Genomic DNA, 17211 nt, shown 5'->3' with positions numbered 1-17211 from the left:
TTCTGAGATCTACAGGCCAGATGTGGAGATTGTGGGAAATTACAGTATTTTTATGAAAATTGTGACTCAGTTTACCCATTTGCTTTTGTATGGCTACCTACTTGGTTGCAAGAAGCTAGCTTCTTTCCAAAGACACTCTTGCTGGGAGCATGAGAACAAGCATTGAATGGACTGGGTGGGAGTCACATAGATATGTCTGGGTTGGCATGATTGAAGTATCAAGAGTCACCAAGGCTTGGATAGAGCTACCTTGGAGATGGTCAGGTCCTTGGTCTCCACTATTAACTTCTAATGACTGAGGGCCAAGGGAATTTTTTGTAATACGGATGGGTTACCTGTCTGACCATAATCCCTCCCCTACCTTGTAGTGCTGCTTGTTGGAATGTAGGAGGAACGGGGTGCACACCGGTTAGTAGGCATGATAGTTGAAATGTTTAGTTGTTACCTGATCCAAAACAACTTCACATGTTAAATGAACCATAAAATAAGCCACCACAGGTCAGAGAGCTGTAGCAGAGCTGTACTGCAGTAGATGCCAATACTGGTGCACTAATTGTGGATCTTCTTGCTCCAACCCAAAACCTTTGTGTACTTGGGAACAAGGAGATCCTATGGGGTGCAACTTTGCAGTTCACAGGAGGTGAATGCCCTCTGTGAAGAGTTCCTAAATCTTGTGCCCACTTTTGCACAGTTCAGTGATGCCAGTTCCATTGCTTCACAAGCCTCTTCAGTCATGGAAGGGAGTTGAGTGTGGGAGCAGGATTTGAATTGTAACTGACAGCAAAATTTGACTCAGTCTTTGATTTAACATGTATAAATGTACAGATTTTAAGGCACAAGGTTGCTTACGTATTGTCACCAGCAATAGAAACTGAATGAGGGAGGAAAAGGAAAAAGTAAGAGCTGCGGAGTTCACACAAATATGTTCTCTGGTTCACACCAAGTTACAAAGTTTCCAGGTGGATGTCTCTCCAAATTTCAAGCAATTCAGACTTAAATTATTGCACATTTGTATTTCATGCTTATGCTTAAATAACTTTTTTTTAACAAGTGGAAACAAGAATTTTTATACTTTAGCTACATATTCCTCCATAAACAGGGAACCTGTTTGTGTTTTCTGTATGTGATATAATAGTGATTAGGCCTGCGTAAAATAAATACATGGCTTAGTACTGGTAGAACAACATCCTAGATTCCCTCATCAAGTTTAAACAATAATGATGATAACCACAGCATTTTTTTTCTTTTTTAACAACTTGACTCAAGTCATTTGTGTGGCTGCCATCCTGAGAGAGTTTATTCACTTCCATGTTTGGAATATCTGAAGTGTCACAGGACTGTCCTATAAATCACTGGCTGTTGAAGATCAAGTATATTGAATGCATGAGTTGTATTTTATTTTTTTTTTGGATTCAGGTGGTTTAGGTCCATTACATGAAAGGAAAATGTCATAGGCACAGCATCAATATACATGTTGATTTAATGAGAGACTTGTGGGTGGGTGAGTGACTGTCATGTTACATAATATCAGACATGAGTCTTGGTTTTGGGAATGAGAAGAAATGTGCTTATCAAAGCATGTCATGTTATTTCAAATTAGCTTTGCTCATATATATTTATATAATAATTTTAGGTTACTTTCAACTGAAAGCTTTTCTCAGCAGACTGAGCATTAGAACAAAGCACCATGAAGTACATTGTTACTACTGTATTTCTATGCCCAACCATACCAATACTGAAGCCTTGTCATGCAAATAGAGAGAATCTTACTATGGAATGCTGAAATTAATAAAATCCAATTAAAGAAAATATATATTAGCCATTGATCTTCTATGAATCTTCCGACTGCATGAATTTGGAGGCTGTATGTGGTTTTAAAAAAAATTCATCCCTAGCTTAAGAGCAAAATGGAAAATTCCAGAATAAGTGCCTTATTCTTTCTGATCTGTGTTAATCTTCCATTTTTCAGGTTGCTGGAGGCACTAAGTGCACATCTGAAGCCAGGATATGGACCTATTACAATATCAGTGCTTGGCAACCTTTACTTAGCTTTGTAACTTTATGAATTAGTCAGTCAGTGACCAAACTGTTTGTTATCATAATCAGTTTGAATATTTAGTTCTCTTCCTTCTGAAAGCTGATTGTGAGGGGTGAGCCGCAGAGTTATACTTTAGCGATGCTATTAGCTAGGCCTGTTTCCGGGGGGAGTTTTTTTGCTTAATGTTTGCACTAAGGGAAAGGTTCATGACAGATTTGACATTCGTTTCTGTCATGTCATTAAAGGCTGTTTTCAGTTTGATCTGTGGGGAATCTGGTCCACAACTCCCATTGTATTAATTAATTTTTAGCAAAAAGACATGACACAACGTACATTCAGGCAATTACTGGCACCCGTGGCTAGTGATGTGTGACTACCCCAGCAATGCACAACTTAGAATGCTCTTTGGTGTCAGGAAATGGTATATCTGAACAAGGAAAACTCAGACTTGTGCATTTACTGCATGTTACTGACAAAGATAATGATGTTACTGGCAGCCAATCAGAATGATAGCTTGCTTTGTGGCACTTAACAGGCCTTCTGAAAAACATTGATATGATAGCTGCAGCCCCCATGTCTGACACTCTTCTTGGCCAGTGGGACCCTGCTACCAGTGCCCCCAGTTGCTTAAATACATTTCCCCCAAAGTCCACCTAGCTGGGGGAGCTCTGCTCGCTAGTTAAACTGTCAGGAAAGCAAGGCGTACAGACTTAGCAAAGGAATTTCTTAACCATAGACACTTGAAAGTACTAGAGAGTTACAGATCTTTGGAAAAGAAACAGTCCTTGAATCCAATCTGCCTTGTCTGATCTCAACCCTTTTGTGGGTCCTGGGGTTGGTCACTGTCCTCAGGCTAAGCAGCACTTCCTCTCCTTAACCTGGTCTATTTGCCAGCCACCATAACATGCAATTTGGCCCCCACCTCAGAGAAGTAGCCATCTTTTTAAAAGTCTCCCTCTCCCCTTCTGGTCCATGTGGCTCAGGCTGAGGAACTGCAGTTCCTTCCTTGTTAATTGTTCTTGCAGATAGTCTCAACTACTAGCCCATCAGATCTGATGGCTCTTTGTTTAGCCCCATGGTAGGTATCCCACCGATAGCAGGAGCACAAAGAATAGACTGACCTTCTCAGGATGAGACTAGCTTTTAACACCACCTGGGTACCATACTCCAACAAGGAGGTCACAATGAAGGTTATAATCACAAAATGGCATTCACAAACCAAAATGGAGTTCACAATTTGACAGGCATGCCCCCAGCCTGTCACAGAAAGCATCTGTGTTCAGCTGACTAGTTAGTTTTGGTTAATGAAGGGCTAAACTTCACTTGCCTGTCTACATCTGATGACCTCCCGTTCACTCTTGCTGTACCTAGATTACCTCACCAAGACATGCAGTGCTTATTTTTTTATTTTCTTGGCCTCCTCTGCTTCTTCACTGTGCTTATCCGTTTCACTGGGAATGCTGAGTAACATGGCACAGCCAAAGAATTTTGGGGCCTTTGCATGGACATTGGGGAACCCCAGACCAGAGTAGCACTGTGACCCTGTGTGCCAGGTCACAAATATCACTCACTCAAAACTGGCCCATCTGTACCCCGCCCCCATCATGATGGGGAGGCAGTGGGCTAAACCTGAGTGAGTGGTGCTGTGCTGTGACCATTTTTTCTGATGTTCAGCTCCCCCTTGCCCGCTGCCCCAAGATTGGGGTGGTGGTGGTTATGTGCAAGTTCACAGAGTGCATATGAGTGAATCCAGGTCTGCTGACTGAAGAGTTTTTCCCCTTTCTTTCTAATCTCATGGGATTTATATGAGGGGTAAAGTGGAGGATATAAGAATAGCCATACTGGGTCAGACTAATGTTCCACCTAGCCCAGTAACCTGTCTTCCAACAGTAGCCAGTGCCAGGTGCTTCAGAGGGAATGAACAGAACAGGTAATCATCAAGTGATGATTGGGGGGAGGGATAGCTCAGTGGTTTGAGCATTGGCCTGCTAAACCCAGGGTTGTGAGTTCAGTCCTTGAGGGGGCCACTTAGGGATCTGGGGCAAAAATCAGTACTTGGTCCTGCTCATGAAGGCAGGGAGCTGGACTTGATGACCTTTTCAAGGTCCCTTCCAGTTCTAGGAGATAGGATATCTCCATTAATTTTATTTTTAAGTGATCCCTCCCTTTTCATCCACTCCCAGCTTCTGGCAGTCAGAGGCTAGGGACACCCAGAGCACGGGGTTGCATCCATGAGCATCTTGGCTAATACCCGTTGATGCATTTCTCTCTTGGAGGCTAGTACTTTGGTGTCATGTTTTATAAAATATCTTGTTTCTTAATTCATGTAATAGCTGTACTTTATTTTTCATAGTATTTGTATCTCTGGATTTAAGATTTCCCTGTGGATTGTCTCTTAATCCCAATAAAATCACTGATTTTAAATATTATTTTTTCTCCTAAATAAATCCTCTGGCAGCTCCTCAATGAAATGACAGTGTCTTTTTAATAATGAGAGCTACTGTCAGGCTTCCGGTCTCATGGCACTTTGTTAGAATATGCATATAGTGCATGAGAATGATGTGCTGGTGGACTTTCGTCAATTCTTAGACCACTTCATAACTGATATCAGTTTGTTTTTGGATCTCTGATTCAGCCCTGATATTTGTAGTTCAGATTTTTGGAGGAGGAGTCAATTTTCATGTATATTCAGACTCATAAAGCACAGACCTGAAAGTACATTGTCATGATTGAGCTGAGTGTGTGAATTATCTGTCTGTGACCTGATATACCACACATAACACCTGGTCTGTCTATAATTAGTAGGACCAAATGATTTTTCTTTACAAATTCTTAAACAGACTCTCTGTGGAGAGTTTCTTTCCTCTGAAGTTTTGTTTTTATCTGATCTCTGTTTATATAGCCATTTTGGGTACATGGGTCAAATCTTAATTTACCAAAAGTCAGTTTGCATTGGTGATATTTGTATTTTGCTTGTAATAATAAGAATGTAAATTAAATCTTAGAAGTCTTGCATGTCTTGCATGCCTCTTGGCTGCAGGTAAAGAATTCAATAGCTTGTGGGAATGCTAATTAATGCTAATAATAACTTCACTGACCTGCCTTGGCACTGAAATGCCTAAAAGAATTTGCTCTGGTCCTTGAAGGACTGAGATTTTGTTTCTTTGAATGTGTTTGGGAAAGCTCATGCCCTCATGGTTCTGTATTTAGTATAAATTCAGAGTAATGATCTAAAAGTGTGTGTGTGTGTGAGAGAGAGAGAGAGAGAGAGAGATGCGGCAGAGAAGGGCAAACAGATCTGTCAAATATATTTCACTGTAGGGTATTACTTACAGAGGCTGATATTCTGAGTTAAATCACCTTGTTAAAACTGGCAATATTGGAAAGAAAACTGGAATAGGAGTTGGATCATTCATTCACAGTTAAACATTTTCTCTTCAATACTTAGAATTCATCTGCGTAAGTATTTACAAAGGGGTCTGAGGGAAATCTAGGCTTTTATTTGGGCAAGTGTCCAGAGAGCTCAGAGGTAGAGGTTTTTATTTTAACTGGCAGACTAGATTGCTGACTATGGAGAAAATAATCATATTAGCTCTAGTTTTTCAAGGGGGAGTGTGCCCTAAACCACCTTAATGTAAATATTATTAGCACCAGACAGAAATGTCCCCCCCCCGCTTAAACCTTTCACAAGCCATCAGCAGAGTAACCGAACTGTCTCCTTCTGCTTTTTTTTTTCCCCTCGCTGATGAAATGATTAGAAATCAATCCATGAAATTAGAGGAGAAAGATGCCCTTTAAATTCTAATGGAGCCAGGAACTGCAAATAAAATCACTATAGTCACTACTAAGGAAACAAAGGCCAAATTCTGCTCGGGTGCAGCAGTCAGTCAAAAAGTAGTCACAGAAGTTGATGGAGATATTCCCAGTTTTTATTATTGGGTAGCTAAGATCAGAATCTGGCCACTGCAGTCTTTAGGTTTTTATCTAATAGGGAATAAGTAGTAATAGCAGAATTTACTGGGGCTGAAAGTTGGGGCTTATTTCTACTTCTGTCAGATTTGAGAATATCTACAGAATGGAATCTTGTATACAAATGTGATTAGAGAAGTGCTAAAACAGGAACCTACACTTAAGCTTGAAAGTCATGCTTAACTATGGACTTAAAGTGCTGAGCACCCACCTGCTCCCACTGGAATGTGGCTAGAAAAAATAAAACAAAAATCAAGCAGACTAGACCTCGTATTTCTCCAGAGCTAAATGGATCTAGAATGTCAACTCTTCTGTTCTAAATATAGAACCTGTGACTTTTCTGTTGGGTTCTAAATTTGGCAAAAAGCATCTCTCCACTTGCCCTTGAGCTGTATTAGTGTGGTGGGGTTGTGAGCAGCAGGACAAAAATGTTTACACTTGATTGCTTACAGTTAAGTGCTTTAACTGAAGCTTTTTTAGGGACCTACTTATGGATGGAGGTGACAGACTGTAGGCACGCAAGCTTGAAAATTTTGGTTTACAGGCACCCTTCATAGAATCATCGGACTGGAAGGGACCTCGTGAGGTCATGTATTCTAGTCCCCTGCAGTCATGGCAGGACTAAGTATTAACTATTAGATGCTCTAGTACAGCGCACAAACTACTGTGGATATTGGAATCTCCTATTGGGTCAGAGCCAGCGCCTGTTAATTCAATGGATAACATGCCATTGACTTAAATGGAAGCTGGCATGGATCCTTATTAAGAGAGTTTATTGCCAAAATAAGTACTTCACACCAGCATAAAAGGATATTCCAGACACAACCTTCTTTCTGGAAAGTTTTGGAGTCCTTTGGCTACTTCCTGAGTACAAACTTTTTTTTTTTTTAATTGTATTTAAAAAAATGAATTCAGGTAGTAAGGGACTAAATTGAGTTACTCAGGCCTTGCCTACACTAAAGAGAAAATTTGATCTAAGTTACGCAATTTGAGTTACATGAATAGCGTAACTCAAATCAATGTAGCTTAGAGATACTTACCGCGGGGTCCACACTATGCGACGTCGACGGGAGACGCTCTCCGATCGACTCCCCTTACTCTTCTTGATCAGGTGGAGAACAGAAGTCGAAGGGAGAGTAATCGGCGGTCGATTTAGCAGGTCTTCACTAGACCCGCTAAATTGATCGCCGCAGCGTCGATCTTCTGGTAAGTGTAGACAAGCCCTAATAGTGGGTTATGGAGCACACACCATAGAAAACCTTACTTACTAAAAACCTGAGACTCATTTGTTTAGCTTGCCCTGGACTCAGTCCAGGATGGTTAAGAAGAGATCAGAAACAATGACCTGATTTGGAGAGCACTGACTGCTAAGCTGATGCATATGTTCTGTGGAGTGTCCGTTTATGCATATTTAGGTATTTTAGTCTCTGAGCTGATAAGGTGTCAGTCTCTGATGTTTCAGCATTTTTTCCCTTTTTTTTTTTTTTTTTGGACTAGAAATATTATATTCAGGGTAACAGAAAACCCGATGAGAATGTTAAGTTTAGCCAGTTTAACCTCTAAAATGTTTGTCCTTCATAAATGGAAAGCAGCTCAGAACCTAAACATTTGAGGTTGGCTCATGAGAACTCACCTGCTCACAGATATTCAGAGAACATTTCATTTAAATGAGAAGCTGAAGGTGTTCTGAGAATATACAGACATTTCTTTTATGGAAGTCTAGAGCTAGCACATTCTTATTTTACTTAAAATATTTTATTTTACAAACAGACTGCTGTATATATAAATTGAACTTGAAAGATGCAATATAGTATAGAATCATAAAAATAACAAGCAAAAAAGATTCAAGAGCAAGTCACACGGAGTCCTGAAACTGCAGAGACAGGGTACAGGGAATTCCTGCTGGCTGTTCCATAAGGAGGGAGAAGCATGTCACAAAACCTCCATTCCCTTTCTTCTGGCTTCTCTGGCCATACTTGTATTTAGTTCCCTCCATCCCATGCATAAAGGAGTTCAAAGGGAGGGGTCTATGGAGAAACTAGTTTAACTTTCTGCTACTTTTAAATGTTAGATGTCAAGAACTCAATTCTACACATTCGAGTGCCCTCCATAACCATTGAAGTATGAAGTGTAGTAATCAGCCCCTTCCATTTCTGCTTAGTCCAGGCTGGGATTTGGGGAAATAGTGACAATAAGCAGCACAGGTTCTACTTAGTTTGGAAGATAGAGACAACCACATTGCATGTGTCCAGCGGCTTCACTTAAGAATCTCCTTTATAGTTGTTACAACCAAGTCATGCTTTTTTTTTTTTTTTTTTTATTTCTGCGAAGGATACTACCATATCTATGGGTGTTGAGGTACACCGTTCCTCACAACATTGACTCCATAGTGTGGGGGGTCATGTTTCTTATTGCAACAGGAAATGGTCCTGTTGCAACAAATTTAAGGAGAGGTTTATGTCACCCTTCTTGAAAGGGTATATCATACCTATATGCTTCTGTGCACTAGGAGGTATTCTGAAAGCCTCCCTGTGCTCCCCTTAGCTTAGGGTGACCAGATGTCCCAATTTTGTAGGGACGGTTCTGATATTCAGGGCTTTTCCTTATATAGGTGCCTATTACCACCCTCTGCCACATCCTGATTTTTTTTCAAACTTGCTGTCCAATCACCCTAAGGTAGATCCACTAGTCCACCAGTGCGGAGTTATGGCCAAGTGCTAGAATTTAGCTCACAGAGAGCAAAACTTCTTTCATTCAGTAAACTTTGTACGCTCCGTATCCTTGACTGAATTTGAAATGTCCTTATTTGTGAGCATTGTACAGTGCACATGGGGTTTCATTTCTTTCTTGTTGACCTTGTCTTGCCCAAGTGAACAACATGTACAGGTCAACTGTAGACTGTTTGGAACACTATTTTTGTAAAGATAACCCTAAAATCTAGGGCTCAAATTCTGCCTTTGAGTAGTACCTTTCTGCACAAGTAGTCCTATGAGTTTCAGTTGGACTACTTTATTTAAAAAGTACTACTACTCAGTACCAGTAAAGATGGCAAAACTGCACCCTTAGTAACTAAAGGAAGCACAAAAGTTCAATACCACACACGTGTGCACATCTTACATTACATACTTTTTAAAAACCTCATCAGTCGCCTAGGGTTTCCCATGCAGCACCTCTTGTTAATTCCTCAGCTGTGACTTTGATCTCATTTGCTAAGAAAATTCCAATCTATTATTTTCCTTGCAAAAAAACTGTTCTCTGTTAAAAGAACAAGCTTGAATAATGATGTAAATTTCAATTTCTATTGCCCAGTAAGATGAAGGTAAGCATGATGGAATTGGAGCACAATAAATTACTGGGTGATGAGCCAGCTGGCTCTCAGTGCAGTATTCCACTGCAGTTGCTCCACAGTTGCTGGTATGTATATTGGCGCTTAAGACTTGTGAGACTGATAATCTAGCTCCCTTCTCTATTTTAGGTCTAGATGGCCATTTTACAACCTTCCTACAACCTCATGGCTGCACCATCCCCAGGAGCAGACCAGAGAATGAATTGGTTGGGTTACAATTCCTCCCTTGTGCTTGGGTGGCAGGTACTTTATCCTTTTCACAGACCAGTTTACTGCTCCCACTACACCTTTTCATCTATTTGGGGGGTGAGGTGGGTTGAGCCAAAGTCAAACCTCATCAGCGAAGCAGCACCATCTTCCCCTCTGCAGCTGGTGTTACAATCTAAGCCAGTTAAACAGAGGAGACCTTACTCCCCTGCATGGCTGAGTAAAGGCTGTGACAATTTAACTCTCAGTGGTGAGCCTCTGTTCTGGGTCCAGATAAGCTACTGCTAGCCAGCTCTCTTAATTGTATGCACTTGTGAAACTGGGATTCATAGCTATGGAACTCTGTTGTAGGTTAGACATACACATTTGAATAGGAACTGTCTGATTTAGCCAAGATTAGTCTTTGCTATATTTCACTTGCCTGAAAAAGGTTTGGTAACCACTTCCCCTGGTGAACTTCCAGGGGAGAGCACTTGGGTTGGAGTCTAGGACTAGTCATTTTTAAATGGGGTTTAAATTGCCAGGGCCGACTCCAGGCACCAGCTTCTCAAGCAGGTGCTTGGGGCGGCCGCTTGGGAGAGGGGCGGCAGGTCCAGGTATTCGGCGGCAATTCGGCGGATGGTCCCTCACTCCGGATCGGAGTGAAGGACCTCCCGCCGAATTGCCGCCGCAGATTTTTGGTTTTGGCTGCTTGGGGCGGCCAAAACCCTGGAGCCGGCCCTGAAATCGCTCCTAAGAACTTTGGTTGAATAAACATGGAAAGGCCCTTAGATTCTTGCATAATACAATTTAGCAAAGATACATAGTTTACAAATCAAGTATCTGAGATAAGCTGGAGGTTAAGCTTCCCTCAAGATGTCTTACAAACATCAGTTAGTTCATATTTGTATTTATTTCCCCATATCTGTAATAAACAATATATCACTACAGAGGTTGTAATCAGTGGTGTGAAATACAGTACTTCTCAAGCATTCCCCCAAATAACAGTAACAATCCTAGACACAGTCCATTCTCAAATGGTTTAAAGATATTTCATCAGTACAAAGTAAGCTCTGGAGTGGAAATATTGCTGATATAACACACAATATTTTATGTATTTGATATGTAATGAATACAGAAACTCCCTGAGGGTTTGAGAGCTATTGCCCTAGGTTAAAATTTAGTTACATAAACATTAAAACTACCAGCTGCTTCTAATCCCCAAATCAGAAAATCACGAACTAGAGATGAGATCAAACCAAAACAATACCCACTTGACCCTCTAATACCACATCTTACCATGGTGTAAGTAAATGTAATACCACACCTTACCATGGTGTGTGTCCTGTAAAATATAAACATTAGTGTATCTATAGAGAAACATTTTTAAGTTTCCAGGCAAATAGGATTTGTTCCTGAACAGTGTCTGAAGTTTAAGTAATTGCTAACATTTATTAACGTGGACATCCTGGTAAATCAGAATTCATCTGGACTGTTTTTTATAGCCAGCATTTATTGTAAGTGATTGAAGAGGACAAGTTTACATTTGACTGGGCTCCTAATTGAGTGGTCTTTGGAAATGAGAAGTTATGAACACAGAGTTAAACATTAATTGATGTCCTCCAACATGCCTCATGACCCCTCATTACCCAATGGTAGAGCAGTGGCACTTGAAATAGGGAATAAATCACTCATGGCACGCTACAGAACATTTGACCCTGAAATAAGAGAACTATGGGTAAATGATTTAATATACAGATGTATGAAAATGACCAATCTAATCTCAGCTTTGTTTTTATATATTTGCTTAGCAAAGAACGTGTGGGATAACATGCCATGGAAGCAGAGCCTTGTCGAGTCTGTCTACTCCAAAGCTACAATGACTGGAAATAGGAGTTTGCTGCCTTGGAGCCTTATTCTGACACCATTACTCCCATTGTATAATACCTTACTCTGTGAGTGGTCCCAGTAACTTCAGCTGCAGCGTAAGGTAGTATACCATGGGAGTAAGAGTGGGAGAATCAAATTCTTGAATAGTAGTAAGTCATAGGACTGCTCTAGTGCAAATCCAAATTTGGATTTGCAATATGTGGTGCAAGGTGGCTTAATTTGTTACAGAGAGCTGTATGTATGAATAGCGTCTCCATTCATAATCAGTTTCAATTGGGTTCCTCTTTGTCACATCCTTTTTGGTATTTACTGTATGTTGCACTTGGTGTAGTTGTATCTGAATCTGGAGGCCAATTAGAAAAGTAAAATCTATTTTGTATCACTGGTAAAATACTAATTCAACTGAATGTAATTGAACCTGCACAAGCAACTTGAACTCTGTGTGTGTGTGTGTGTGTGTGTGTGTGTGTGTGTGTGTGTGTGTGTGTGTGTGTGTGCATGCATGGGCACGTGCTGTCAGGTTGCAATACATCCAACTGCCAAGACCGTGAAGCATGTCATCCTACATGCATTGCTTTACCAGAATAAACTTTCATTGGCTGATTATAATGTGAGGTCATGAGACTGTTGCTAGGTGCTTATGAAGGAAATGAGTCTTCTACAAGTTAACACTTTCAGGGAAGTTACAGCACATGAACGGGTAAGAATTGGAGCAACTTTTATGAAATCAGAGTAATTAACAAGTAAGAGTTCATAACTGTGTAAACTGCCTTTGTTTTTCACAAATGCATTGTTGAGTAAACCATTTTAGAGGGAAATTCTTCAGTAAATTGTTTTTAAAGGAGAATAGTGTAAGGTTTGTTTTCCACATCTATCTGAAGAGGATCATAATTCATTTTGGCCCATTGCCAAAGTAATGAATTTTATCACCCAGGCTTGGCATGGCAGATAGATGGCCCCTTTTGTCTCTCTTGCCAGGTATTGCTCATTCTGCTAGGAAATCTTATGCATGCTGCTTGGAAGTGGCTGCTAGCCCATCCAAATACTGCCACGTGCTCTGACTACATATGAAGCCTGACTTAGCTTCAGCAAACCATTCTTAGCTGTAGCTAATACGTAGGAAAAGAGGTCACTACACTAAGGCTACTCTGCTGAGCAATATAAAGTTGAAAACTGCATTATTAATGTAGTTAATGAAACCCCACTATTAACCTTAAAACTTCAAGTAAATTCAGCATAGCTCTCATATGACAAAATATGCCAGATAAGCCAGTGGTAAACAACAACAAGCACTGGAGAAAATAATTAATAATAAATGTATCTATTGACATTTCCCATTAAAATGATATCACCTCTTCTACTCTGAAAGAAATGAAGAAAACCACAAACCATTAACAACATTTCTGCAGTGCTGTGTAGATGCACTACTGCATTATCAAGAAAATGTACTTTGTTCCAGGTTTTTTAGTGTGATATAAGTGATCGCTACTGTGTGAATAGTAGCAGGAAAAGGAAAGTAATGCACAAGTCAAGTGAATACCTATTATGCTTTCTTCTTCTGGTGAATGTAAGCCCCTCATTAAGATGTTCAGTCATTTGCATTAGAAGAAAACATTGAAGCTTGTTTGATGCATGGCTAGTTCTTTGTTCTAGACCCTAGTATTGGGTATTTCCATGAACAAAAGAAAAGGGTCTTTAATTAATTGGACTGAAGTTATATTTTGGATTTAGATGGGAAAGATTGATGTCTGCAGTTTCGCTTTTGCGGTTAGCCAGATCTTGAAAATCTTCAATGAAACCCTCAAAGAAGGAGTAACTTTTTAGGTGATAGAACTCTTAATTCCAAAGGACGCTGCTGCTGTTTGTCTATACAGTATTTCTAATGAAATGCAGCCACCGATGGTGTAGAGGGCAGCAGCCAGCAAATGTATAGCACGTTCTCCAACAATGGGGGGGCTGGGGAATTTTGGCAAAGGACACAAGGAATGTAATGGGATCTGGATCTTCAACATCCAAGCAGAGACCAGTCAGACCAATCCTTGGACCAAAATTTTCAAATGTGGGTACTTAGTTTAACTCCTAAATCCATATTTAGATGTCCTAAATTAAAGAGCCTGACTGTTCTGAGGCAACAGTGACCCACAAATCCCACTGAAGTAAATGACATCTGCTAGTGTTTTCCCATCCTAAATACCCTCACACAATAAACTAGCCGGTGCTTAATTTCCCTGCTTTGAAAGGGTGAGGGGCCAAGTCTAACCTAACTACAAATTCAAATCCAGTTGAAAGGAGTGTCATTCTATGTATTTCAAACCTGAAACTTAGACTACTTAACACACTTTGATTTTTTTTTTTTTAAATCCTTAAGAAGTAGAATGGTTATTACTTGAATAACTCCATTGAGGTCAAGAGTTATAGTGGTATAAAACTGATGTGAGACAAGAATCTGACTCTGGTATGCAAGGCTGCTGCAACCAGATTTTAACCTTTGTAACTAAGCTCTGCAGACCATTCTAGCCATGTTCCGTGCAGATGAGAACAGAGCAGATTTTCTTTAAAAAAAAAAAAAATTTCTTAGCTTTACCTATTCTTGTTTCTTAAATCAACAGTATCTCATTTAAAAAAGACACTAATGTGGATGTGCCTGCTAACGCTGATGGGACACATGCTTAACGTCCTTCTTGGAAGCCTAGGTAGGTTTTAAGCTAGCGAAGCAAAGAGCAAACAAGTGGAGTCCATTGACATAATTGTGCCTAGATTACAAAAAGGAATGCTATGAAAGGTGCCAGAGATGGTAAGGGAGGGAGAGTAGGCACTGGCATCAAGTGAGTCTTCTGACCTTAGGAGGAATTGGGGTACAATAACCTGCTGTCATGTTTTTGATGAATGACCTGAACTTTTAACACACAAGGTTTTGAACGGAGATGGGTAAAGCTTACATTACAAACCCCAAACAAATCTCCATCTGAGTTCTATTAAAAATTTGAAACTCAGTGTAGGCCTGTCAATGTTTTGCTAAGAGTTGTCAGCCTTTCAAGTACCTGTGGGCCCAGCTGTGTGTGAACCTGGAACAGATTATAGTTTTGAGTGAAACTGGTTTTGACTGAGGTTTTTCTTCAAGTTTTTGTCGTGTCAGACCTGAAACACAAAGTGAAACTTGGGGTGCAGAACCCCCTTGCCCCCAAATTGAAATCACTGTGCAAGTGATGTGTAGAGTATCCTCTGATGGGAAATAGTTAATAGAATTGTTATATCATAAAACCTTACACAGCTACCAACAAAGGACATACTTCTACTGCAGATGTGCAACTCTACATCTCACCTCAGTCTAGGGATGATACTATATTATCCCCTCCAGATTTAAAGTATTGGAAATAACCTTAGATAAAAAGGAAAACTGCTACTTAGTACGTATGGTTTACAAGGTTGAATATGAAATTAACTTTGACAAAGTAGAGAGGTTTAGTACTAGAGTTTTGTGGTTGTCATATTTCAATAATCAAAGGGATACTCTGACATAAAGTGGCACAATACCATGGAAAATGGGGGTGCAACAACTTAATGATTCTACGCACAACTCCTCCGGCTCAAGATTTCAAAGATATACTCCTTTCACTCCAACGACACTACACCGATAAATAAATTAATGAAGCAATTTGTAAAATTTCTGGAGACCTTTTCCCCTGTTTTAGAAAATATTCTTTCCCAGAGCAGATTCCACTATTGGTTCAAGAGAGTTTTCAAACAAATACATTTTTTAACATAATTGTCAACAAACATGTTAGAGGTCAGATTAACTTGCAGCTACATTCTTTGAGAATGGTTTCCTCTCATTTAAAAACAGCTACATTTTCTTAGAAATGTCATTTTAATGGCCATGCATTTGATTAAGAGAACATAATGTTCAAAAAAGCATGTTGAGTCCCAAAGATTCAGTATTTCAATCTTTATAGCACAAACTTGGAAACAAAAATCATGATTGATAGTTACATTAGCCAGTATATTACCTTTCTTCTTCCCTCCATGTGTATTTGCTTGAGTAAAGATGAAGAAAAGCAACAAAAGTGAGAGAAATCGGAAACTTCTCATTTCTTCTCTTTCCACACGAACACTGAGGCTTTCACTACTAATTTTCTGCTGCCAAAGAGACATAGAAGATTATCAATACTTTGGAAGAAATGGTTACCCATTAATCGTTAACCTTTAACCTTTAAGTGTTCTGTTCACTGTTCCAATATTTTCCTTTTGTGCCTCACTCTAATGTGAACTGAATTTACTTTCATCCAAATACGTTTTCATTTTATGTTGCTTTTGGCAGAAAATAAATTTAGAGCTGGATCCCTACCTTATTCAGCAATGCTCAGTTTTGAACAGATCACAATGAGGGTGAATATTCTGTTCTGAAACGCAGCTGAAGGTCGTGGGTAGTTAGCTCAAACGTGGTTGGCTCAGTCTGAACATATTGCAAAATGACTAAAGGAAAAGAAGACTAATCTAAATAGTTCACAAACCTAGAGACATCTAAGTTGGGGTTTGTGTGTGTAGAGGGGAGCTGGTAGGGTGGTGGTGGTGGGGAATTAATGTGATATGCTGAAATGCCTCACTTAATAAACAGTTTTGCTAACTTCAGTGTTATATTAGATAACTGCTCTTGTACAAGAAGAAAATGTTTTTTAGTTTAAAGTAAGCAGACAGATTTTTATTTTGTGTGAGAAATTCATTAATAAAGCACAATTAACTGACATTTCCCTCCACTAATAACAATAACAATAACTGCAGTAAGTGTAGGGGTGACTTCAAAGAAAAGTCATTGTTTCTATAGTACATTGTCTACTGGAAATCTGAGCAGGTGGTTAATAATTGTGATGTGTACGAATTTCGCTATAAAGGTGTGTACAGTATTTGTGCTGTGACAGAGTGAAGAGGCCTTGTCAAGTAGGGTGGGAGCACTGCTTATTTCTGCCCTGGTCATGTGTGAGGTGTAGTGCTGAGGGCCCAGTCAGGCACTTGGAGGGAATGTAGCAAGCTATTTTTTTTTATTACAGGCTGTTTTGAGGTGATAGAGTTCCTCCTAGGGACAGATTCTGACACCCTTTCTCTAATAGAGTAGTGCCTTATATTAAATGCAATCCCACAAAGTTCACTGGAACTACTTTTGGGATAAGGCACTACTTTGTTGTAACAAACTCACTCCAGAACGCAAAGATTACTACCTCAAGGAGGAGTAGTCATGTTAGTCTGTATCAGCAAAAACAATGAGGAGTCCTTGTGGCACCTTAGAGACTAACAAATGTATTTGGGCATAAGCTTTCGTGGTCTAGAACCCACTTCATCAGATGCATGGCCTGAATAAAGACTGGGAGTGGTTGGGTCACACCTTCTCTGAAATGGGCCACTCTCATTACCACTTCAAAAGTTATTTTTCTTCCCTTGGTATCCTGCTGTCAATTGAATTGTCCCGTTAGACTGACCTCAGACTTCGTAACGCAAATAACATCTTTTCATGTATTTATACCTGCTCCTGCATTTTCCACTCCATGCATCTAATGAAGTGGGTTCTAGCCCACGAAAGCTTATGCCCAAATAAATTTGTTAGTCCCTAAGGTGCCACAAGGACTCCTCATTGTTTTTACCTCAAGGAAGAAACCTTGCTGACTACAGGAGTGTTTTAACCAGCTGATCCAGTGCACCACTTTACATATAGCTTGACTTCATGGTTCCTGTCATCCTGGTTTAACTAAAATTTTGAGCATTTCTATTATAAACTTCAAAAGGTCACTGA

At 39.9% G+C, this 17211-nt stretch overlaps 1 protein-coding gene across 2 annotated transcripts in view; it reads right to left on the bottom strand.

Annotated features, from left to right (window-relative positions):
- LIPC (lipase C, hepatic type) overlaps positions 1–15830 on the bottom strand; it is an 80968-nt gene extending 65138 nt beyond the window's left edge. Inside the window, exons 1-2 of one of the 2 annotated variants that reach the window (XM_054043047.1) lie at positions 15775–15830; positions 15437–15563 (exon numbers count right to left, since the gene is read on the bottom strand). In XM_054043047.1, the coding sequence (XP_053899022.1) occupies positions 15437–15518 (82 nt within the window). In that variant the 5' untranslated portion in view covers positions 15519–15563; positions 15775–15830. Of the gene's footprint in view, positions 1–15436; positions 15567–15774 lie in introns of both variants that reach the window. The other variant, XM_054043046.1, reaches the window with a different exon arrangement.
- Between the last annotated feature and the right edge of the window lie 1381 nt (positions 15831–17211).

This window comes from Malaclemys terrapin, chromosome 10 (assembly GCF_027887155.1).
Source record: "Malaclemys terrapin pileata isolate rMalTer1 chromosome 10, rMalTer1.hap1, whole genome shotgun sequence".
Classification (NCBI taxonomy): domain Eukaryota; kingdom Metazoa; phylum Chordata; order Testudines; family Emydidae; genus Malaclemys; species Malaclemys terrapin.
This window is presented reverse-complemented; position numbering and strand designations above follow the sequence as displayed.